This window comes from Notamacropus eugenii, chromosome 1 (assembly GCF_028372415.1).
Source record: "Notamacropus eugenii isolate mMacEug1 chromosome 1, mMacEug1.pri_v2, whole genome shotgun sequence".
NCBI classification, from domain to species: Eukaryota; Metazoa; Chordata; class Mammalia; order Diprotodontia; family Macropodidae; genus Notamacropus; species Notamacropus eugenii.
In genome coordinates this window covers 266,300,948-266,326,995 of record NC_092872.1, presented here as the reverse complement: position 1 = coordinate 266,326,995, position 26,048 = coordinate 266,300,948, and the positions used below count along the sequence as shown (strand labels likewise).

The window sequence follows — 26,048 nt, the reverse complement described above, 5'->3', positions numbered from 1 at the left end:
CAGAGTTGGGAGTCAGAACTTGCTTGCTTGTTCCAGGTTTTTATGTGGGTAGCCTTCTGGAGGTGAAGGGAGAGGCTGTTTCCATTGGTACCAGGAGAGCCCTTCTTGGTACCACCAGAAAGAATTCCACAAACTAGTGAGCTAGTCCAGGAGTCACCTGTGAACATGGGGCAGCCCAGCAATAGTCTTGGGCTGCTGATTTTTTCCTTTTCTGATAATTGGTTGTCTTGAGAGAAATTAAAACACTAATCAAATATTTTAAAATTCTCTTTTAATTTATTTTCTCACATATCAAAGTTTTGGTAATTTAGAAGTGAATCCCCTGCCAATTAAAGTTGTTCCACAGAATATAGATAAACAGAACCAAGACGCCAAAATGAACCACATTCTTCATCATGTAGTCTTACACAAGTAGGCAATGAATCTATTTCCAAGATTGAAGTTTCACAAGAAAACCAGAGAAGACAAAAGCATGAAAATGAAAAACATTGCACAGTCTCCAGAAAATCTTTCCCATCACCACCATCCAGTGCACATACTGGAGAAACTGACGGCAAGCCAATATCTGGTAAAGTCATTTTAATGGAAAATGTAAAACCCCTTTCAACTTCAATGTACAAAGCCATGTGTAACACTTGCACTTTTTAACAAATAAAGCAAGCCAATGTTTTAAAAAAATACATCATTGAATGTATATATGTATATATTTACATAGCATATTAAGTTTAATATTAAGCTTTAAAAGTTCCACATAAATTTTACCAAAATGAGACAATTTAAATAAATTACACCTTTTGAAAATGTTTAATTGTACACTGAACAGCTTCAATAAAGTATCGAAGTGTCTATTGAACACCTACATTATATACTTTGTATTTTACAAACTTTACACTTATTTGGCAGTAAATTTCAGATGATGAAGTGACCGCTGTGCGATTCAGCAATTTCCCCAACGCAGGCAATAGCTGGTGTTTGTGGACTACTCTCACAGTAACTGTCTCAATGTAGTGAAAAATATCAGTTATTTTAGCAAACTGTACAAGATCACATTTACATCTGATCAACAATATAGCATAGAATTTTGTATTTTTTCCCAAAAATAAATACATCATTTTAAATCTGACATTTTCACAAACTCCATGTACACTATAATACAGAGAGGGCAGCTGGGGGCTGCCTTTCTTTTTAGAACTAACACGAAATCACAGTAGCTGTGACAGATGGTTTGGTGGCGCTCCCAGGAGAGTGTGTGCCCGCTGATCTTCATGTGAGGGCTGAGGAGCCCCGGTCCGATCCAGGGGGCACTTAATTCTCCTCCATTTCCTCCATTTCCTCTTCCCGCATCTTCAGAGCTCTCACCACTTCTTTAACTGCATGGTATAAGATATTTTTCACCTGAAAGAGATGTTGGAACTCCAGTCACTTCAACTGCAAAATGACTAAATGAAAATTCCCTATTAATCAAAGTATCTAGGGGTCAAAAGGGCTGTTCCATGGGTCCAAGAAAGAGATTTTAAGGGTAACTGCAAAGAAAACTTGGGGTTCAGATGCTGCCAGGGGAAAGTTGCTGGGGAGACACAGGTATCTAGCCCTTACCTGCAGTTTGTCATCATAGTTGATTTCCTCCTTCAGCAGTCTCAGTTCCTGCGTTAAGTGAAATGATTGAACAAGATGTTCTGGAGACACAAAGTCTTCAGTCACCTGGATGCAGCTGTGAAAATTCTGCACCTGTCCCCCATGAGAAAACAAAATTGTCATCAAAGCCTTTGCTCAGTGACCTAGGGGACTGCAAGATCAAAAGGACTCTTTTCCTAGAGCTTTATGGTCCAGAGGAACTGCCACAAAGCACCAGGCTAAGCCTGCCTCTCAGGGAGTCATCTGCCAGTAGATGAGTTCTCAGCAGAGAAGGGAGGAGGGAAGTTACAGAGCCAGCAGAGGTCTTAGGGCTCTAGTCCAATCCTCTGTTTAACAGATGAAGAGAGCTAAACCCCAGAGAAATTACTTGTTCAAGGAAGTAAGGCAGTAAGGACTGGAATCTAAACTCAAAGCAATATTCAACTTTACAAAACTAAGGTGGAAGCCACGCTGCATTCTCTAAAAAATAAAATGGAACTTGTTTGCACTTATTTACCTCTCAGGGTTTGTCTGATGAAAGTTAAAGCACTTTGTTAAATGAAAGAATCCAGAAGACAGGCAGTCAAGCTGTGAATTAGTATCTATCGAGTCCCTCTTTGAAAGCAAGAACATGTGTAAACTCGGTGTCAGAAATCTTTTTGCCCATGCCTTCTTCAGCAATTTCTTGGTGTTCCTTCCCACCCCCTCTTTGGCTTCTGGGCCATGTCACTATTTGTTGGCATTTCTACCAAAGGATGGGGAAGTTCAATGATGAGTCAGAGCTCAGTCTGCCTACTTTTTGCTATGCAGAGAAGAGTAGATTGAGATGATGAACCGTAACTCGAGGATTTTGAATGGTCCATGGACTTCAAGTCTCCATATTCTTCCCTCCCCCCATGACCAGGGAATATAGTGTTGGCTCAATTTTCAAGCTACTCTCTGGATCTGGTTATAATGAATGGGGAAACATGCCAGTCCCAGCAGGAAACTCCCTCACTTCCCATCTCTTTGCTACACTGGAACAAAAGTGCAGCACTTGCTTCCCAGAAGTTAATTTGCTTCCACCTAAATGATTTTATGTTTGGAGTCAGTGTCTCATCCTCTTGCTCATGTCAATAAGCATTTCTTTAGCACTTACTATGTTCCAGGCACTGTATGAAATGATGGGGATACAAAAAAAGACAAGACATAGTCCCCACTCTTAGGAGTTCAGTCTAATGGAGGAAGACAACATGCAAACTACTATGTGTAAACATGTTTTATATAGGATAAATTAGAAATGATTAAGAGGGAAAACACTAGAGTTAATGGTGGTTGGAATAATTTTCTGGGAAATCAAATTTGGTCCCCTAAGTCTCAGTTTTGTTTTCCTTTTTCAGCCTCAGTACAGCAAGCATTTTAAAAAATGAATTCCACCAAATGTCCCTTTTCAACTTCCCATGAAAACATTTAAGACTTAAACCGGAACATGACACATTACCCTAGGTAGAAAGTGACAAATTAAATCAATCCTTAACTTCCAAGAGTGGTGGACTGTGTCAGTTGTTCTCAAATATATGGAAAAGTATTCCAATGGACCCGAACAAATGCTCGTGCAGTTAAACACCCATCTGATCCACACAGAGGCGCAATCCATGAGGCTTTGTTGGTTTTTACCTGATGCAGTGCACCTGCCGGCAAGATGATCGCATCACCCAGAAACTGGACGACAGTGCACGTTTTCACGCCGTACTCATCCAGCAGCCTTTGGCGGAGTTTTTTGTTCACATACCAGCTCTGGTCACGGATGGGGTCATGCTCTGGGAGGACTTCCAGGCCTTGTTCTTTTGCAATCTAGAAAGTGGAGTGACACACACGGTTCACACACCCAGCTTCTGAGAGGAGGCAACAACAAACTAAATGTCTTTAAAGCAATGACCTCTGTTTTAAGGTCTTGGGTCAAACAGGAAGAGAAGTGGATTAGGGGCTCAAACAAAGAAATGACAGAAACCCAAGTAAGTGTACTGAAGGTGACCCGTGTTCTTTTGGTTCCTCTTCCTTGTCTGTTGGACTTGTTGGCCAGGTCTCCAGCCAAAGCGGCCCACTAAAAATAAGGTCAGCTCACAAAGCCAGATGCCCATGTCCAACTGCTCTAAACAAGGGGGGAGGAATAAATAAATCATCGTCTGGCTACGCTGCCTGCCTGAGAGTCTGTTTTAGCTGATAACCTTTCGCCAACTAAGGACTTAACTGTCATTATTAGAGAAAGAAATTGGCATAAATGAATGTATAAAACATTAAGCCACTGCTGCAGTGTGGACATCAGTGGAACTGCAGACCCTTCATGTGTGGAAGATGATGGTCATCGGGCCTAGGGTAGGGCAGCAGTACGTGGCATTTCTGTCAGACTAAGTGACAAACCTTTCAATAGAGAGGCAGCCATGGACTAATCCTTAAATGACACATTTAAAAGCAAATTCATCTGTGTTTATTCACTTAGTCAATAAACATTTATTAAGCACCTACTATGTGCACTGTGCTGAAGTGCTGGGTCACTCCAATGGGGGAGAGAACAAGCCAGCATGTAATATACAAAGCAAATACTATACAAGATAATGAGGAAAGAATATAGAGAAGGGGCCAGATTTTAGAGGGGTTGGGGAAGGTTCTTTAGAAGGGAGGATTTTAGCTGAAGCAAGCCAGAGAGGTAAGTAGGTGGACAGAGGAGGGAGAGCATTCCAGGCATGAGGGACAGCCAAAAAAAAATGCACCAGCTGACAGACAGAGCATCCTATTTGAGAAAGAGTGGGGAGAGCAGAGTCCATGGGAGAACGTATGTAGGGAGGAAGACTAGAAGGTGGTAGAGGTGGGGGGCAGGTAACAGAAGGCTCTAAATGCCAAGCAGAGAAGTTTCTTCTGATTTTGGAGGTGACAGGGAGCCAGTGGGATTGACTGAGTGTGCATGTAGAGGGGAGGGGAGAGATAAAGCAGGACTTTTGCTTAAGGAAAATCACTTCAGTGGCTGAGTGGAGGAGGCAGACCCATCAGCAGCTACAGCAGTGCCTCAGGCATGAAGTGAGAAGGGTCTTGGCACTCAGAGGAGAGCCCGTGCAGGCCTTGTCAACAGTTTGGATAAGGGGGCGATAGAGATAAGGGGAGTTGAGGCTGATACCTCAGATACAAGCCCGCCAGAGTGGGAGGAAGGAAGCTGGGGGGGTGGGGCCGGATGTGAGAAGGTAAGGAGGAAGAAGGATGGGAAGAAGTGTTATATATATAGTAACCATTCATATAGTGACTACTGCAGTAACTACAGTAACTAAGCGCGGTGCCGAGCGCTTTTCACAAATTTTATTTCATGACATATGATAACGAGTTCCATTTTGGACATGAAGTCAGCAGAGAGATTGGGACAAGAGAAGTAGACTGAGAATCACCAAGCACAGAGATGGCAACTGAATCTATGGAAGCTGATGAGGGAGGCAGAGAAGAGAGAAAATAAAAAGGGATCTATGTTTATAGCTCAGAGAACAAGGAACCAACAGCCACCAGACACAACTACCACAGAGACCTTGTTTTCAGACCAATACACAGGGTAGAAACAATCAAACCGAAAACATACAAAGCAAAACACATTCACTGGTCTCCTTTTTAGGTGGCTACCGCCGGTCCCACCCAAGGAACAGCTGTTTCTTTGGCTCAGTAGTTTAGCCCTTAATGAAACGGTGGTGTGGAGGGATTATGGCAGCAGGGGGGCTTCCTCGCTCTTTAGGAAGAGCCTGACAATCCAAGTCCCAGTGACTCTGCGGTCCAGCCCAGGCACCGTCGTTCATGGACTTTGGTTTTCCAGTGTCCAAGCTTTCAATTTTAACTCTTCCCAAAACAACCTAAATGCTATTCAATAAATCCAATCCTGTTAAAAAGTTGTAAAAGAACTAAAAACACCTGGACAAAAAACCAGATTTCCTTGAGACTTGGGCCCCCTTCTTCTAGAAATGCCCACTTTACAGCTAGTATCCAGACTAGCCGGGCCTTCCTTCTCCATGCCCCAGTGTCCGTCCCCCTCTTCTTATCAGCTAGTTTCTTCCAGACCCTCCATTTAAGTTAAAGTGCTGGCAAGCTAGCCATGGCTTGCCATGCCTCCTCCCTTTCTGGGGTCCATCCTGGATTCTCCAGATTTTTTTCCTAATGCACCTGGGTGGGTCCCTTTCTCTCCCCTCAGCCCCCAGGTACGATGTCAGCTCCTTGAGGTGGGTGGAGGTGTGGAACTGTTTTTCCCAAGCAGAGCCAAAGCATGCTGAATGCTTTCTGGCAGACTAGAGAAGGGTGACACTAAGGAACACAGACAGCACGTACCTTCTGGAGAAACTCCCTTATCTTGTCAGCATCTTCGCCTGCATAGATGTGCCACAGAGCACCAGGGGTCTCAGTTGAGTCTTTCAGCCTTCTCATTAAAACGTCATCCAGGTCTTCTTCCTCAAATTTCTTTAGGATGCCTGAAATATGGAGAGGGCTCGTCAGGCCACACAAAGAGGCCCCAGCATGGCCTGAGCAGACACTGCCACACTCAGCTGCATGCATTCAAAGCTGCTATGCCCGAGTGCTCAGACAAGGGTGTTCCTTCCTCCCTGGGGAAAGCCCAGCACCTCTCCTCCTGAGTTCATGTGCCTTCATATGCCAGAGAGCAGAAGAAATGAAACTGAGACCATTTCTGAACAGCACTACCAAGGGGCTTCTTGTCCTGGGGAAGAGAAACCAAAATCTCTCCACAAATGTGCTTTTGGAAAATGGGGAGGAGAGAAAAGCATGTCTTTCTTCAATATGGCTTTCTCAGACAACCCCCATCAAGCTAGTAAGCAAAAGCAGGACTTATTTGACTAGAGAACTACTAAAAATGGAAGGGAGAGGCTGAAGGAAGAAAACCTAAGCAGCACAAACAAACCAGGAAATGAAAACGCCAGGACAACTCGCCAGGCCTGTTTCAGAGGTGGGGATAGGGAATTCCCCCCACTATTGTTGGCAGGCACCTTTTCTACAACTTAGTCTTAAAGTTGCCCAGTGCACTGAGGAGCGAGGAGACTTGTTCAGTCAGTCAAGCAGCTAGCATATGTCAAAGGTGAATCTTGAACCCAGGGAGCTTCCTAGTCTGGCTCTCTCTCTGCTACATTACTTAGCCTCTCTTCACTAAAACAATAATATACAGATCATACATTTAGAGCTGCATGAGTTTTTAGATATATGGTCTAAACCTTGTTTTGCAGATGATACAAAAAAGAGGCTCAGAGAAGTTAAATAACTTGCCACAAGGCTTTTCCTGATCACCTCCCACCCTGCCAGTTGCTAGTGTCTCCTTTAACTATGGCCCACTATAACTCTGAGACACCCCTCAGATTGCCCAGTAAGACAAAAAAGGAAAACGATAAACGTTGGAGGGGATGGATATGGGAAAATTGGGACATGACTGCATCGTTGGTGGAGTTGTGAACTGATTCAGTGATTCTGGAGAACAATTTAGAACCATGCCTAAGGTCTATCAAACTGCATACCCTTTGATCCAGCAATACCATTACTAGGTCCGTGCCCCCAAAACATAAAAAAACCTACACACACGTGTATATCTACATACATACATACACACAAATATACATGTGTGTATATATTTACAGCACCTCAATCTGGTCTGTAACCCAAAGATTTAAAAAAGGGGGTGGAGGGAGAGGACCTATTTGGACAAAAATATTTTGTAATACTTCCTAAAGCAGCTCCTTTTGTGGTAGCTAATTAGGAATTGGAAATTGAGGGGATGCCCATCAATTGGGGAAAGGCTGAACAAGAACATTATTGTGCCCTAAGAAATGGTGAGCAAAATGCTCTCAGAAAACCCTGGAAAGCCTTACCTGAACTGATACAAAGTGAAGTGAGCAGAATCCAAACATGTCCACAGTAACAGCAATATTATGTGATGATCAACTGTGAGTAACTTAGCTATTCACAGCAAAACAATGAACTAAGACAATCCTAAAGGACTCAACAAAGAATGCTATCTGCCTCCAGAGAAAAGACTGGAGGCATCTGACTACAGACTGAAGCAAACTATTTTTTTTGTTTGAGTTTGCTTCCACAAAATGACCAATATGGAAATATTTTACATGACTGCACATATATGATTTATATCAGACTATTTACTCTCTTGGGGGGACAGAATCTGGAATTCCAGAAAGTGTTAAAAATGGGGTTTTTTTATGTGTACTCGGAGAAAAAATAAAATATCTCCAAAAATAACCTGTGGTTTGGTTTTATAATCATGTGTACAGGTAGTGTCTCCTCTGAAAAGATGTTAGCTTCTTGAGAGTAGTCACTTTCATTTCTAAGTATTTCACTTGACTGGCCTAGGGGTGACTGACTGGCCAAGAACACGTGTTCGAGGGCAAATTGGAGGCAGGCTGACACCAAACCCAGTGCTCCATCCACTGTTTCGTGGTGATTTATACTTGAGGTGATCTAGCCATAATATAAAATCAAAGAACAGGAATGTTTCAAATTCAGAAGTCAAGATTCTTCATGTTTGGAATGAAAAAGGGCATGGCCTCTGAAAGGAGACCAGAACAGAGAGGACTGAGAGGGTTAGGACAGCAAGTGGTGAATTGTGGGAAGTGAGTGATCACAGTGACTCCATCTTGCAACTCAATTCTGGAGCTAGCTCAGTTCCCTTTCTATTCAATTATGGATCTAGTCCAATTTCTGTCTTGTGAGAAAACATTATTCAATTGTGGGAATTGGGAGAAAACCTTATTGCATTGTTTGAGCTTAGCCCTTTATGGCTGGAAAGCTGAACCCTCTCTCCCTGTTGCTTAGAGAGATCTTTAACTACAGACCTTGGTTATGCTGACTAGAAACTCAGTCAGATCCAAAGGCTGGTGCAAGGAGTTTTCTCACCATTGTACATCTCAAGCAATTCATTCATCTTATCTGAAAACTGGCCCCACATAATCCATCAGTTAATTGTTTCTATGTTCCTTTGATTGTTCATGGACACCTTTAGGGGTGGTGATGGTGGTGGTGGTGAGCAGGACATCTCTTTTTCTGAATTCAAGGAATTGCACCTGTTCCCTTTCCCTCTCCCAAGCTGCAAAGTCCCTACCTAATCTTTCATCCAATTAGAAATCAGATTACCTAATGTTGTACTGTTTCCTTTTAATTAGTTGGCTTTATTGTTTTTACAATATTTGGAGTCCAGAGTTAAGCTGAAGCAGGGGCCTAGTCCTATATTCTCAGGCAACTGGCATGCACTGCTTAATAAATCAATATGCTTGGAAGATCAAACCTTTGTTTCCTCAGTCATTTCATCTTTCACCTACCACACAACAAATACCCAAGGGAACTCTTATGTCTGGATCATTAACACGGCCTTCCATCATATTTAAAAATACTCTAATTGCGTGCTCTGAAGATGAGCAATTCAAGTCATGGTTCATTTCTATTGCAAAATTTTGGAACCAAGGGCAAGAATCCTTCAAAGTCCATCACTGGGATTCTATTTTCTGGAGAGTCCATTTGGGCTACTTTAAACACAAGGTCTTCATGAAGTGATTACAGTAGGTCAAAAAGAAAGAACATATTCCATCCAAGACTCCAAAGCATCAGCTGACAGGGTGCAGCCCCCTGCCTGGAGGTAAGGAGTGAGGAGGAGCCTGGCTGGGGCTGCTTTTGTCATAATGAGTATTCCAAGCTACATGATGTTAACTTCTCCAAGAAAATACACTAGTCAGCAAGCATTTGTTTCATAGTTGCCGTGTGCCGAAGGCTGGAAATACAAAGAGAGGCCAACACCCGGTCCCTCTGCTCAGAGACCCAACTCTACTGGGGGAGAGCCCAGGCAAGACAGGCCCTCCAGGACAGAGCCTGCTTCAAGGGGGAGGCCGCAGCCTTTGGGAAATGGATAGGCTATGCTGAAGGGAAACACATCTTTGAACTGAGAAAAAAAGATGGTGATACCTAAAGGGATTGATTGGCAAATCACAGGAAAAGCACCTTCAAATGACCCCATCTGAGGATGATAGAAGGGAAGGAGAATGGCCTTTCTGAAGTTCTTTGCTATCACTTCATGGAGAAAGTAAAATATTCTTATTTTGCCTTTTAAGGAATGAAGAACAGCTGTAATTAATTTGATTATCTTTTTAAGACAGGGGATTGAAACTGATGTAAGGGATGGCAGCATCTGTGAGCATAGGACACAGTCCCAGCTCCAGCTTCTGACAGGGAATCCCTTGGGGCATGGGGGAGGAAAAGCCTCAGTCTCCTCTTCTTGATCCGGAGGGACTTTGTAACCATTACTGAGATCAAGCAGTGGGGAACAGAGGACACATGAGCACTCCATAGAAGGAGAAAGGGATTTCTGGTACTTAAGGAAAAACTATGGCTTGGATACTTGGGAAGTTAGAACAACTGCATTTAAAACCCTAAGAAAGTAAACAACCAGATTCCCACTTCAAATGTCAGAAAAAATGTTGAAGCTACAGGGAAGAAATGTTCTTAAAGAGGTAGAGAGACCTTACCCCTTCATACTGTGGCTTCTGAATCTGACTAACTTGATAATGGAATCAAAGCTGGAAGGGCCAAGTTCACAAGTTTTTCTCATGCATGTACCTGCTCTATTCCTGGCCCTGTGCTAAGCACCAGGAACACAATCAAGGCCACCCACACCCTGATGAAAACCCAAACCAAACCAAACAGTTGTTTCTCTTGCAGTCTAACGGGGAAGATGAATGCCACCATCAGGTACAAACAAGCTATACACAGAATTAAGTGGAGAAAACCACAGAGTTCCCTCTGGCGGAGAGTTGCCCTGGCTTTAAGGGGATGTGGACTTGAGATGACACCTGAAGGAAAGCACCTAAGTCAGGAGATGCAGAACTCTAGCCCAGGGGTACAGTCTGCTAATGTGGGCTGGGAAGGGATGAGGAGATGAAAGGCTCAGAAAGGCAAACACAAGATTGTATATTTGATCCTAGAGGTGATAAGAGAGTCACTGGAAGGTAACAGGGTTGGAGCTGCACCTGAGGAGAGCCTGTATGGTAGCCGAGTGGAAAGGGAGTGGGATAGGGATAGATGGTGGAACCCCCCCTCAGCTGCCATGGCACTGGTCCAGGGGTCAGGGGACAAGGGCCTGTATCACAGTGGGGGTGTACATGGGATTGGCAAGGAGCGGGGTGGGGGTGGGGGGGGAGGGGAAGAGACTGAGCTGAGGAGGATGCCCAGGTTGTGAGCTGGTGGTGCCAGCCATGACTGAACAAGAATCCCGAGTGCACCAGCCTTGGCCTGACAAGGAACTCATCTTCTCAACATTTACAAGTTTTTTCCACTGAGCCAAACGTGGCCCCTTTCCAACCTCTGCTCCCTGTCTCTTTCACATCAACCACAGCCTTTCAGTGCCTCAGAAAGAAGTGATTTCTCCTAAGTCTCCTTTCCTTAACCAATCCCTTTAAGTGACTCAGTGACATCCCTACTGCTTCTTCTCCTCTTTTAATGCTCTCCAGGTTCTTTTAAAAGTATCAACTTGGAAACAACACAGCAGAACTCTTCCCTTTTATACACTAAAAATGATAAATTAATCTAGATTAAAACCCCTATGCGATGAATGAAAATCATTCTTCGTCTACCCTGGCAGTGAGATAGAAACTCTGGTAAGGAAAAGTGTGGGTTCTGAGGTAGACATCTGTTGGGGGTGTAAGCTCAGTTTCACGTGGACAGTCTTGGGCAGGTAAAGGTGAGGACTTCTAAACCTTAAGAGTTCTCATGAGGCCCCCCAGGGAATAGCTGGGAACTGAGGAGTGAGACACGGGCTATCTTGTGCATCTCCGACTCTTCTCCATGGGATACGTGCTGGGGAGAGCATCCCACCCTTGAGATTGGCCCGGGGTCTAAGCATACCTGTTGTTGACTAAGCTAAGGGCTGAGAGCATGCCCGGTATTCTCGTGAGAGCTTAAGTAGAGTCAGGAAAGCCTGAAGGTGCTCTTTGCGCTTAAGGGCCTTTAGAGGGCAGAGGGTCCCTCCCCTCTCCCACTCCCATTCTCTTGCTGTACGATCTTTGCCTCCTTGGGAGGAGGAGGATTCCTCTCTCCTGAGGAAGAATTCACCCTGCACATGTAACCAAGACCCTGAATAAAGCCTAACCCTTGTTCGACTCTGGAAAGTCTCTTCTCTCAATACGTTTATCCGGTTTGGCCAACCGAAGACCTGGACGACAGGTAAGGTAAGACTCAGGTAGCCCTTCGGCCTCAAGGCCGAACAGACATCATTGACAACTATAGACCTCAGGGCCACCAATAGTCCATTCCTTCAAGCAGCCAAGATTTAACCAACAGTTCTTACATGTGCTGCACTACAGGAGGAGAACACAAAATGGCCTACCTCAAGGAGTGCACAATCCAATTGGGAAGATCACACCATGGAACTCAATAAAGAACTGGATTAAATGCAGGTGCACAAGCATGACTTCAGAACTGAAGCCCCTTGTACAATCTGGATTCATGTCATGTTCCACAGACAATCAGACTATTCAGAAACAGTGAGGAGCTGTAGCTTTTCAATCTATTGTTAACTAGCTAACTTAATGAAAACAAAATAGCCCATGAAATTCTTTGCAGAATACTGTGAAAGCAGAGGGCCAAAACTCTAGAAAGTCTTTGGGAGTTTTGCCCCTAAAATCACTAATCTGGCCTTTCACCCAGCTCTACCACTACACCAAGCCTGTACCTCCCTATGGAGGAGGAAGATGAGCAAGACTTTTTACAACAGCTCTTTTTTTTGTGTGGTGACAGTGAACTGGAAACTAAGAGGGTGCCCATCAACTGGTTAAGAGTTCTATAAATGATGGTCTACAAAGGTAAAGGAATACCATTGTGCCATAAGAAAGAAGATATCTTCAGAGACATCTGAGAAAGCTTGTATGTACATACTTGATACAGAAGGAGGTGAGCAGAATCAAGAGAACACCATACATATACACCAACATATACAATAATAAAAACAAACAACTTGGAAAGACTTAAGAATTCTGAACATCACAGTGTTCCATCATGATTCCAGACAACAAAAGATAAAAGCATGCTACCTATCTCTAACCTAGGGGTGATGGACTCGATGCACAAAGAGATGTTTTTGGTCAGTGTGGGAACTTGTTTGCTTGACTACATACATTTGTTAAAAAGGGTTTCATTTCCCTTTTTAGAAAAAAAAAATTATGGTGTGTATAAGAGCAAATAAATGCTTGTTAAATGAAAAAATATAATTAAAAATGAGAAACAGTGCACAGAAAAGAACAGAATTAAGGTCAGAAGGGAAGTTCAGACAATCAGAACAATTCTGAAAATAACATAGAGAATTCTTCCTCTAGATGGATATTTGGTGGATGTTTCCAAAAATCGCTCTAAATAAATTTATTGAAAGGCCCCCAAATTAATAACCTGACTCAGAAATAGAAAGTGATTATATATGTGAAAAAGAACTGTAGGTGATAGTGAAAATAGAATTTTTTAAATAAACACACATCAGTTCTGCCAATGAAATAGAAGGAAAGATCTGCTTATTACTTCTACAAAATTAATTCTGGTTTCACTTTAGGGACCCAAAGTATTTCATAACACCATGTATTTTGCTTTCCTCTGAGTAAGAACAGGTTATGGACTTGTCCTGTGAAAATATAGTGAAACAAGGGTTTGAATATGAAAACTAATGATGTTTTAGCTAAAAGTGAATCAAGAAATCTTTGGTTTATCAAAGAAATAGACAGTAACTGTTATAAGAGAGAATAGTCATTTTGCTTAGTGATTGAAAAAATAAATGGGAACACTGTCAAAGATACCTTATGTTTTAAGAAAAAACCTACCCATCAGATTAAGATTAATATTTTGTTATGTTATAAAAATTATAATAAATTCCAAGACCATCCCCCACCAATTCTCTTTCTTTACTCCAAGCTCCAGTAATGAGGCCCTTCTAGCATGACAGTCTCATCTCTATATTTTCCCTTTACTCCACAAGGCTCCCTCTCCCCTGCTCTCCTGTCCACCTCTCTACATCTTCTCAAGAAGACTGCTCGCCCACCCTGACTTTTTTCCCATCTCAGCTGCTTATAAACATGTACAAATGTCACCAAAATAGATCCCCTCTCCCAGTCGATCGATCATCCTGGATCTTTCCTCCTTTTCTCAGCCAAACTCTTAGAAGGAGTTCCCTTTGGAACTCCCCATGGCCATCCAGTCTCAGACTCCATCACTCATTGGATAGTCTTTTCTCGGTCTTCATTCTTCTTGACTTCCTTGGGTCACCTCCTCCCTCCTCCTGGTCCTCTGTGTTACCTTTGTTGACTCATTATACCCTGTAGCTGCGGCTGTACTCCAAGACTGTTTGGGCCCTGTTTCTCTCTAGACTCTCTTGGAGGTTTCCTAACACTACAAGCTTCGTTGTTCAAAAAACTCCTTTAATAGAGCCAGTCCCAGTCTCCATCATGAATTCCAGTCCCACATCATCAACTCGCCTATTGGTTATTTCAAACTCAGACTTTTTCAAAATAGGAGTCACTAACCTCTGCTCTTCTGCATTTCCCCATTTCCTGCGGAAGGTGCCACTCTTTGCCCAACTGTTCAGATTCACAAGGCTGGTGGCATCCCAACCTCCTTATTTTCACTCATCTCTCATCTCCGTTCAGTTGCCACATTTTATTGTTTCTCCCTTGGCTGCATCTCTCACACCACCCCTGCCTCCCCTTCTTCACTCCTCATAAAGTCACCCCCTTGGTTCAATCTTCCATTTGTGACTTCTTGCTGGACCACTGCCTTCTAACTGGCTTCTGTGCCATATCTCTCCCCATGCCACTAGATCCACAGAGCTCCAAAGCTACTCACTTAATTCCAGTGGCTCCTGGGAACCTCTAAAACAAAATGGAAGCCCCTCCATAAGCCGGCCCCAGTTTCTTCATCCACCACTCCTCTTCTGGCCCCTGGCCACCCATCCAACAAGCCTTCTCTCGGGTCCTTCACATGTACCATGCCCATGCTTTTGCACTCACTGGAGATGCAGGATGTACTCATTTCCACCTTCTAAAACCTTACTTCATTCCCTTCAAGATTCAGCTCAAGCAACACCCTCCCATTAAACCTTTCCAGAGGACCTCTTGCCCTAAACTAGCTTTTACTGATTTGGCATATACTACTAAGTCCTCATGTTCTCTTTCCTGATGGAAGATCAACTCTTGGGCAGCAGTTACTGCTAGTTTTGTTCTTGTAACCCCAGTATCTACCACGATGCTGGCACAGTTTGTGGGTGTCTTATTTCTGCAGCTTAATTAAAAATGTGGGAAGTTATAACTGAGGTTTAACAACATTGCAACGTAAGTTGCAGTGGATTAGATGATCTCCTGACACATGAGCCAAAAAAGCTCTTTTCTAAACATCATGATATTAAAAAAAAACAACCCCCAACACCCAACAACAAAAAAACACCTGACTGTCAAGAGAAATGTGTCCTTCATATGTTTTATTCATGCCTTCAAGCAACAAATTAGGCAACATAAAAATCATGGGGAAAGGGGCTAATCCAAGGAATTCATTGGGAAGATTACTCTGCTTCTCAATTCCTTAAATGACCAATGGAAAGGTTATTGGTGTTAAAAGGAACTAAAATAAAGGACAAACATCATCTATTTGCTGATTATGATCTATCAAGTATGAAGATGTCCCTATCTTACACTTATTCTTAGCGCTTGTCACTGATAATCCAGCAGCTGGGTTTTGGTGAATGAAAGAAACAAAGTCTGTGCAATGCAGAGGGAAAAGTACTGGGCTCAGAAGTAGGAGAGACCTGAGTTCAAGTCCTACCTACCTGACACTGACTTGCTGGGAGAATAGGGGCAAATCACGTTGTTTCCTAACCTGTACAATGAGGTTTAATGCACTATCTTCTAGTGTTGGTATCTGAACCAAATGAGATAAAGTATTTTTAAACACATCGAACTTTGGAGTGCTATAGACATCAGGTTATTACTATCAATAGTTAAGAGTATGGGGTGGTTATTCAACTATTAGTCATAAATACCTGGATTACATTTTCAGGGAAGGTTTCTGTACCTGATTTTGAAAGCACTCCATTTCCTTTTGCTACACCCACGTAAAGTAGAACGTTCACAACATCAGAAACTTCAATGTGGAGATTTGTTGTTCCGATATCATGATCTTTAGTGGCAGCCACACCTACATTTGAAATAAGATTTGAGTTTTCATGAATATACATTTAGTTCCCATACCTCTACTCATATATTAATATATAATCCCCCAATTCCAGTTCACAGTGAGGAAATTATTTCTGCATCGGTAGTGATTAATTCAACCTGCACATGAAAGAATACACCACTAAGCAAAAGTTTGAAATTTACAAAGCATGTCAATATTTGCAAAAGGTTTTTTATCATTTATGATTTTACTCTACACAATGGATTTTTTCTTCACTATATTTGGTCATAGTATATTGTTGATGACATTAAAATATTTTCTCTTAACAGGTTATACAAGTAACAAATTCCTAAGTATGGAGAAAACTCACAAGGGAAGCATTTATTTTCTAATTCTGATATTGAGCTAATGATGAATACAATAAAATAGGGGATATGCTAAGAAAAGTGTTGAAAGGCCATAGAGTAACAAAGACATTTATAACCTAACAATAAACGGAAACCATCGTAGGATTTAGCCACGTACCTGTGTAAAAGCTGCATTGTTATTTTTGGTAGTGAGAGCTACTCACCATATGCACTGCACAATCTGGGTCCTAGGTCTGGACGAACAAAAAATCCTGGCAAGTGAGAGGCCAGATTGAATTTTCCTTCAGGATTACAATATTCTGGTAATGGCAGGCATTTAAATAGATCTTCATATCTGGAAGATTATAATACTTGAAATTTGTTTGGGAATTTAAGATTTTCAAAGTGTTTTTAATCTTAATATTTCCTCCAACTTCCACAACAAGGCCTAGGAGCAAAGAACTCCATGAAAAGAAGGCCTGACTGTAAGCTTCTTTGTATTATCAGGTGACATTTTCCCTCGATTCTGACCAGGTCTGAGGGTAACACAAGTGGTAAAGCCCAGAAGGAGCAGGAGAAAGGATCATAGACAGCTTTCCTGGATGATCTCTGATCCAGACTCACACCAGATGGATTCTGAATCAGCTTCCTCCCGAAATCATGTCATTGGAAAGCTCAGTAAGGCAGGGGGAGAAAGAGAAAACAAGGCCTGCTCCCATGGGGGGCTTCAGGAAGCAGGAGCTCTGTCAGTCATCTCCTACAGTCAAGCCCAAATTTCCCAGTGCCCGAGTCTTTGCATTACACAAGCCACCTCTTTCCTGAATGCCCGATCTCCACCTGGAAGTCAACCCCAATGTGACTACTAACCACTAATAGACAAGTTTCATTTGATGTAATACCTTGCTGGCATCATAGTTTTGAAGTCTTCTCCTGAAGGGCAGTCTTTCAATTTTAAAACAACCGGTTCTCCACTTTTCATTTTTTGCCGTTCTGTAAAGAATACAGTGATCATCAAAAATAAACTGAATTGCCATTTTCAAACAATGTAGAGGGAGACAGAAAAGACATATCATTCAAAAGTTTTATTCTGATTATTGCTCGGTACTGTGCAGTTAAAAAGTCACAAATGCTTACTGCTTGTCAGGATTCCTAATTTTCTGAGGCTACAACATAATGAATTATTCCTTTATGATTCCATAAAGTGTGAAATCCCAAAATCTCTTTAGAAGGATTTCTTTAAGCCTTTTATTTATTATGAACAATCATACTATACATTTGTAAAGTGATTTTTACTTTCTAAAATATTTTGCTTTTATTATTACTTCATTTGGCTGAGAAAATGATTTTTAATATCACTCCCAACTGATAAATGAGTAATTGAGTCACAGAGTACTTAAATGATTTGCTTAATAAATGATATAGCTAAAGGTGTAGCCAGGATTAAAACTCAGACCTAAGTCCTCATTTTGTAGATAACACTGTTTCAATCTACATGTTGCCAAAGCTTAGCTGCCTTCTAGAAATATTACACCTGAACAATTTTTCATTTTTGGAACTATATTTAACAACAATAGTGAAAAATCATATACTTGAAATGTCTTCAAAACCATCCCAGAATTCCTTAACGTTGGCATTTGAGATAATGCCATCTTTGCAATTCAGGAGATCTGCCTGGTGGTTGCCAAAATCAAGACCAATTGCCTCTGCTTTCCACAAGTTGATGTTCATTTTCTTGTGTACACCAGAAACCACTACAGGCTTTTGAAGAAAAAAGAAAAGAAAAAGGTTAGAACCAAGGAGAACTTAAAACACAATTCATAATTAAGTCCTAATTACAACTACTCAGTACTTTTTGACCTGCATTTTCCAAGTGTATCTACTGAAGATGTTCTAAGATTGAGAAAGTATCTCCTGTGTCTTACCTTTCTCCCCTTTCCTAAAAATGTTTATATCTCAAAATAGTCCCAATGATGTTATCTATGAAGTATTGAAAGGCCTGAACAATGCAACAATTTTAAAAAGCTTATTGATTTAATTTTTACAAATTAGTGAAAATTTGCTGTATGTAAAGGCATCACGAGGCTAGGTAGTATGAAGTGACAGAAAACTGTTGGGAGCCATGATTGGTGCTGCTCAGTCATCTAGTTGTGTCTGACTTTTTGTGACCCCATGGATCAAAGCATGCCAGGCCCTTCTATGCTTAACTACCTCTCCAAGTCTGTCTAAGTTCATAACATTTCCGTAACACTACTTATCCATCCCATCCTCTGCTGTCCCCCTTTCCTTTTGCCTTCAGTTTTCCCCAACATTAGGGTATTTTCCAACAAGTCCCATTTTCTCATTATGTGGCTGAAGTATTTAAAAGCTTCAGCATCTGACCTTCCAATGAATAGCTTCAATTAAATTCTTTAAATGTTGACTGATTTGACCTCCTTGCCATCCAAGAGATTCAAAAGTCTTCTCTGGCACCACAACATGAAAGCATTGATTCTAAGATGCTGTCAGCTTTCTTATAGGCTAACTCTCACAGTCATACACTGCTACTGGAAAAACCATAGCTCTGACTATGGACTTCTGTTGGCAGGATGATGTCTCTGCTTTTCAGTCTGCTGTTCAGATTTGCCCTAGCTTTCCTTCCAAAGAGCAAAGTGTCTTTTACTTTTAAGGCTGTAGTCACCATCTGCAGTGATCTTTGAGCCTCAAAATAGAAAATCTGACCCTGTTTCCATTTTTGCACCCTTGGTTAGTCAGGAAGCAGTAGGACCAGTTGTCAAGATCTTAGTTTTTCTTATATTAAGTCTCAGATCAGCTTTTACACTCTCATCTTTCACCTTCACAAAAAGACTTCGGAATTCTCTTTCTGTTATCAGAGAGATATCTGAGATTGTTGAGGTTTCTCCTAGAAACCTTAATTCCAGCTTTTGACTCATTCAGTCTGGCATTTCACATGATACACTAGGCATATAAGTCAAATAAACAAGGTGAAAATATACAGCCCTTTCCATACTCCTGCTCCAATCTTGAACCAACCAGTTTAAGTTCAGATATTTGGTTCTGACTGTTGCTTTTTGACTGCACAGACCGGTTCCTCAGGAGATAAGTAAAATGATCTGATATTCCTATCTCTTTAAGGACTTGCCACATTTTGCTGTGATCCACAGAGTCAAAGGCTTTAGTGTAGTCAATGAAGCAGAAGTATATGTGTTTCTGGAACTCTCAATTTCTCCATAATCTGGTGAATGTTGGTAATTTGGTTTCTAGTTCCTCTATCCTTTTCAAAAACCAGCCTGCTCTTCTGATAATCCTTGGTTCACATATTGCTGAAGCCTAGCTCACAGAATCTTAAGCACCATCCTTGCTGGCATGTGAACTGAATGCCACTTTTCAGTAATACGAACGTTCTTGGGCATTGTGTTTTTTTTGGAATGGGATGTAAGATGTGGCCACTGCCAAGTTTTCCAAATTTGCTGGCATATTTAAGGGCAGCACTTTAATAATAATAATATCCTCTTTCAGGATTTTATAGAGGTTTGTGCAAATTCTGCCACCTCTACCAACATTCTTGTAAGCAAAGCTTCCTAAGGCCCACTTGACCTCCCTCTTTGGGATATCAGGCTCGAGATCAGCAACTACAAGCACTGTGGTTCATGGTGGTTCTTGGTAATGTCAAGAGTTTTCTTGTACAGTTTTTTGAGTGCTCTTGCCACCTCTTTTAAATCTCCCCTATCTCTATTAAGTGTCTGTCAGTTTATGATGCCCATTTTACACATGAAATTTCCCCCCACTGTCTCTAATTTTTTTGAAGAGATTTCTTGTCTTTCCCCTTCTACTGTTTCTTCTATTTCCTTGGAGGGGTCAAACACAGAAGGCATGGAGCTGGATCATAAGAAAACATCTGGCTTAGGGAATAAAGAGGATCATAGATTGAGATCTGGAAGGGAGCGTAGGCCACTTTTCCCAACAGGAGCATGCCAGAGGTGGATGACCTGCTCAGTCATGAAGGTGCGAATGAGCAGAATCTTCATCCTCTGGCCCCACATCCAGTCCTCTTTCTACTTTATCATGTTGCCTCAGATGCTAAAACTATACAAAATCCATTTACTGACTGATCAAAATAAAGGTTACAACTCATATTTTGCTTTTGAAATCATATAAATGAATGTTCTGACCCTAATTCTTATAAATCTGGTCAGAGGTAACCAACCAGAAAGTTTAATAACTGTGTTCTGACACTTTCTGACTGATAGATGGTTGATGAATTGAGCCCAATGGTCCCCTGCCTGCCACCCTGACATAGTTCATTCACTAAGCAGTTTTGGGGAAAGTGTTTGCCTTTGAAAACACTTACCTGTCCTTGTTTCCAGCACTGTTTGAAAAGCTTCAAATTATCAAGACTCTTGTGATCTTGAAGCCACAAGACGTGATTCTCACACATCCATGAGTATGGAGCCTCCTCGGACAACTGATCACTCTCGTCCAGGGTAGCTGGCTGGGTGTCTCCAGGACCCTCTTCTTCTCTTTCTTCTTCTCCTTCTTCTTCTCCTTCTCCTTCTCCTTCTCCTTCTTCTCCTCCTCCTTCTCCTCCTTCTCCTCCTTCTCCTCCTTCTTCCCCTTCTCCTCCTTCTTCTTCTATCTTGGAGGCTTTATTTGGTGGAATCTTGTTTTCAACAACTGAAGCAATGATGTCATCAAGAATGTTTGGAACAGTCCTTCCACTTTTGCTACTCTGTTGATTAAAAAGCCAACAAAAGCAACACAATGTACATCAAAAACTTCCTTTAAAATGTTCATCTTGAGAGAAAAAAAGATATATAAAATATATCTAGGACAATTAGTGCTAAATATCAATTGGGTAATTATAAGTATATAACTTTGCATCCTTTTCTGGGCATGTAATTAAAAAGGAACTTCATTAATTGGAAGGCTCTACAAAATGCAGTTTCAATTTTCCTCAAGTTAAAAGACAGTGATGCACAACACAAAACTGGAATGGTCTTTTAAAGTTTGGTAATTTAACTTCATGATTATTTTATAGAAATGCTGTGAAAACAGTTCAGTTTTACTAGCAAAATTATCCAAATCAATTCAATTTCAAAGGCCCTGAAAAACGCTAAGTGATCCGGCAATCAACTCACTGGGGCTCCCGTAGAATACACCGGAGCAAAGGCGATGCCTGCATCTGTAGAGCCGAGACGCAGCTTGCCTGCTGTTGTGGTCAGCAAGTCCCGTAAGGTGGATCCTTGTTCATTATTCTGGGACACAGCAGGGGAGGTTTGGCAGTCTGGAGAATCAGAGATATCTTGATCACTTTCTTCTTTGATTTGTTTTTCAAGGGAATCTTCCTTGTTTTCTGAAATCAAGTATTTTGCAAGCTTTTTAATATAACTACAACATTATAAACAAGTGTTACTAAAATGGATCCCTTCATTTCATCGTAAGGGTAACCTGCTGTCAGCACTAGCACTTTTATTCACCTCAGGACATCCCATTAGTGATGCCAACAGTCTGAACATGAACACTTGCCCAATGTCTCAGATGTTCAGCGGAGTTTGTACCTATGACAAATCAAAGAGGCTACAGCTAAGTGGGTGTGGGGGTTATAAGGGCAATCCACTGGTAGCCCTTCTGGTACACTTACTTAAAATGAGTCTTGAACCACTGTGAATGCCACCAGAGGAGGGTATCTATAGCATAAGTGAGTAGGAAATATATTGAAATTCAAAACATCATGTTAATGAAAGACAACTGTAGATTACTCTAGAAAATTAATGTTAAATGCCCTGTCCTCCTTCTCACATACTCTTAATAAAATTAAGTGTAATTACCTTTCTTTTCTTCTCTGGCTTTTTGTTCAGCAAGATCTGCTAACCAGTGTAGTGGGGACTGGGACTCTGGAGGAGTTGGCTTGCTGTCTCCGTCTGTGCTTTCGTCACTCCCGGGGCTGGTATCATCATTAGTCTCAGACTGCTGAGGGGAATTCTGCTGCTGAGGCTCAGGCATGCACAGAGAAACTGTGCTACTGTGATGAAGAACACTCTGCAAAACCTGTAAGGCAGAATACTTTATTTAAAAAAAATATCATCTCCAACTCTATGAACAAGTTTAAACATCAGTGGTTATGTTTTCTTACCTAATAATTTAGAAAAACGTATCACAAATCAACCAAACACTGTCATAAATGTGGCTTTGAAACTAGGAAACCTGATTCATCTACATAATGAATTTTAATATTTAAAGATCTCTGACTCACCTGAGACACTCCATTCATTTCAGGAATTGTCCCAACTTGCACATTTTGTATGTCAGTACAATAGCAATGAGATTTAATATCGAATTTTTCTCTCAGATTGTGCATTGCATCCAGGAGATCTGTCAAAACTTCAAGATAAAGTGGTCATAAAAGAGAAGCATTAGTATCTATTCTTAAGACTGTAAGGACAACTCTTTACATTTAGATCTAGGCCCCTCTGTCTCTGTGTCTCTCCTGCTGTGCAGTGGAAGGGGAGATGTAACACCCTGGGCAGATGGTGGAAACTATAACATAGTCTTAGTGCAGTCTCTCCAGCCTCTTCTGGGTCCTCTCCCAGATGCCTCCCCAGTGGCTCTTTCTACTGTCCCTGTTCCAAGCCTTTACTCTGCACCCTATGTTCAGAACATGGCTCATGACTCTGCCTTTTTCTTTTCCTTGGCTTCTCAGGCCTGAAGCCCACTCCTGCCCTCTTGTTCTCATATACTCTTACTCTTTATTCCCACCAGGGCTACCAGAGTGCCCCAAAGGTCTTCATGCTTTACTTTTCTTCCTCCAAACCAGCTCGGATACCCCTTTCAGACACAATTTTCTTCGATTCTAACCCTAACCCTAAATGCACTCACATCACCCAGTCCTGTTTCCTCGAAGTCCAAAGTCCTCCAGCTTGCACTGAAATCTGATGCCATTCAAATTCCACACCATGATGCCCTCCACATACTCTTTGCTCCAGGTAAACTGGATTTCTCAGCATGCTGATGCCTTTCTGGTCTGCCCCTCACCTAGTCTTGCTTTCTAAAGCTCATCTCCATGTCAAGGAATCATAAACGGCTGTGGCATTCTGAAGTGATCACACTCTGTGAACCTCACTAAAAATGGCTTTCCCCCTTTTCTTAGATACTGACTCTGAGTCACGGTTACTTGCACCTGAGTCTTATGTAGTCTTAAACTACATCTTACCTAAACTTGTGTCTCTACTGGTCCTTTGCATACAGTAGGCACTTAATAAATATTTACTGCATTGAACTCTCCATTCTATTCTGCCACTAACTACAGTTTTGGGTGATTAACATTTGACTAAAAGAGTTGATTATAGTTTTCACCAGTGGATGTTTATTTCTTACCAGAGCCTGGTATGATCTGAGTTGGCATTAAGTGTTTGTGATCATGAGGTTGTCCCTTGACACATTTCATCCACGCATAGAGCTCTTTATCTAGAAGACAATATAATTTCTACCTTTATTTTCAAACATGGCTATACATAATTACAGTTTATCTTATTATGCACATGAAAGGATCCAAAATGTTATATAAATACTAATGCTAGCTTCTTGAAGGTTTTAGATGCATTTTTCACATCTGAGTTCCCAAAACATAGTGATAATAAAATAGGAATGAAGTGAGCAGCGTGCCTAAATGACTATCTTGTAATAGCAAAGTGCTATATGCAACCTTCAACTTTCCTTGCAATGTCTCAGCATCTTCCCTTTTGCCCTTCTCCTCATTTTCAGCATTTAATCTGGGGTTATAACTAAGTTCAAGTACATTAATTATCACAGAATTTAGAGCTGAAAGGAAACAGAGAGAATCCAGTCCAACACTTTATTTTACAGATGAGGAGGAGTCTGAGGTCTGGTAAGGCCCAAGCCTAGGCTCCATTGGCACCAGATTCACAGCTGTTTCTGCTCACAGCACCAAGTATTTCTCTTCCCACCTACTTCCTTGAGACAACAGAGGTCAGTGAATTGGCTTTGGGGGCTGTTATGAATATCGCTCACAAAAGTGAAAAGAGAAACAGTCATAAAAGTGGCCTTCACCCTCCAGGCGGCTGAGTGCCAGCCTTTTCACCAAATCAGGTAATGTGCAGGAATTATAGTCAGGCTCAGGTAAAGCACAGGGCTGATGTACTACCTCCACAGCGCACTGAATCCAACAAGAAAATTCTTCCAAAGACAGATTATTTTCCAGAGTTTTGAATGAGTATGATTTTAATCAACATCACTTACTGAGATTTAAACAAAGTGACTTAGGGCTGTTTTCTCCTGACTCCACCCAATCCATGCAGACAGTTTGGTAAAGGCACACGCTAACTTCCAATGTATTTCCAACTCAACAGCTCCTTAGCCAAAATCTGACAGACTGACCTTTGACATATTGACCCTATTTACTGGGGAGGCCCATATCACTGAAAAATTTATCAAAATAATAAAATATCAATCACTATGAAAGTAAGAAGCCCAAGGTATTCATAGTATTAACAGGAGAACTGTCATTTTCTTTTTAAGAATTTTTTTTAAAAAAATGATTTTGAGTTGTGAATTCTCTCCTCCACCCAGCCCCTCTACCACTCACTAAGAAGGCAAACAATATGATAGCCATTATACGAACGGCTACCTAGTTCAGCAAAATATTTTACCTTCCTTTTAAAGGTGACCATTACACATAAGGAGCAGGATGAAACTCTCAACAGCCCAAACCTTTTCCCATGGATTTTACATGGCCACCATTTGTTAACGACACCTGAAACAAGCTTGGGACAAACAAGTAGGCATTTTTGCCTTGGGATCAGAAGCCCAGCTTCCCATGAGGCTCCACTTCAGTCTGAACCCTTCAGAGTTGTCGATTCCAAGGCAGCCATGCTTGCCTTGCTCCTACCAAAACACATTAGCCAGAAAATGCAGAAATGTCTTCTGTCCAGGTGAACATGACAACCACAAAAACCCATTTTTACCTCACCAATATGGTATCTGAAGTGCATTACCACAGATTCCTGCTGCGTCACTGTAACCTTGGGGTGATAACTGATTAACTTCTCTGGGCCTCACTTTCCCCCTGTGTCAACCAAGGTTGGAAATGTCTGGCTTCTGAGTTCCCTCCCAGCTCCAGACTTATGATCCTACTATCTTTGCTCAAGATTTCATGGCTCCTAATTCTAGATCTTCTAAGTTTCCAAGGTTGATCTTTTTCCTAGTTAGACAACAAGCACTCATTAAATTTCCCTACCTTATTTCAATATGTGAATATAACAGTTAAATTTTATTGAGTTTCTTTCATTATTTGAGGCACCTCCAATTATGATAACAGGAAAGATACTTCTAAATTATGATATACTTTAGTGAGGTTAGCACTATACAATCCATTTCCTCAAAGCTACTTCCAGATCTCAAAATTTATTTGAACATTCAACTAAAATTAAGAGAATATGGAGTGGAGATATTAAAATGACAGTAGTTATTATAATCTTTCTGGTAAATGCTCCTCAAGTGAGCTCACAAAACACAAAAAACAGCTCCTACCTGCTGTCACTGAATTCTGACTAGCCATGTCTTTAATTCTGTAATTAAATGGTACCAATAAGTCAATCACTCAAACGTTGCTATTAGCTGGAGAAAAACAAAGTCACACCAGAAATTATCTGGTACAAATCAGGTACAAGAAGATGATGCATTTTTCTTGAAGCCCCCACCTCTTAATAAGGTTGTGTGGATAAAAAGGTTTCTGAAAAGGGGACAATCCCACTTTCCTCAAAGGAGAAAGATGTTATAATTAAAGATAGAAAAACAAGAGTCTAAAAATTAGTTCTAAGTCCATCTTTATATGTGCAAGACTATGACTACACGTACTCATGTAAGAAA

At 41.4% G+C, this 26,048-nt stretch overlaps 1 protein-coding gene across 21 annotated transcripts in view; it reads right to left on the bottom strand.

Moving 5' to 3' along the window:
* Window positions 1-254: 254 nt before the first annotated feature.
* JMJD1C (jumonji domain containing 1C) overlaps window positions 255-26,048 on the bottom strand; it is a 241,669-nt gene continuing 215,875 nt past the window's right edge. For all 21 annotated transcript variants that reach the window (XM_072628823.1, XM_072628825.1, XM_072628837.1 and 18 more), the window contains 13 exons: window positions 23,538-23,627; window positions 22,417-22,544; window positions 21,992-22,211; window positions 21,302-21,516; window positions 20,515-20,892; window positions 17,756-17,924; window positions 17,066-17,156; window positions 16,391-16,521; window positions 15,718-15,840; window positions 5,947-6,086; window positions 3,271-3,447; window positions 1,597-1,728; window positions 255-1,395 (listed from right to left, as the gene is read on the bottom strand). In XM_072628823.1, coding sequence (XP_072484924.1) covers window positions 1,306-1,395; window positions 1,597-1,728; window positions 3,271-3,447; window positions 5,947-6,086; window positions 15,718-15,840; window positions 16,391-16,521; window positions 17,066-17,156; window positions 17,756-17,924; window positions 20,515-20,892; window positions 21,302-21,516; window positions 21,992-22,211; window positions 22,417-22,544; window positions 23,538-23,627 — 2,084 coding nt within the window. In that variant the 3' untranslated portion in view covers window positions 255-1,305. The remainder of the gene's footprint in view (window positions 1,396-1,596; window positions 1,729-3,270; window positions 3,448-5,946; window positions 6,087-15,717; window positions 15,841-16,390; window positions 16,522-17,065; window positions 17,157-17,755; window positions 17,925-20,514; window positions 20,893-21,301; window positions 21,517-21,991; window positions 22,212-22,416; window positions 22,545-23,537; window positions 23,628-26,048) is intronic.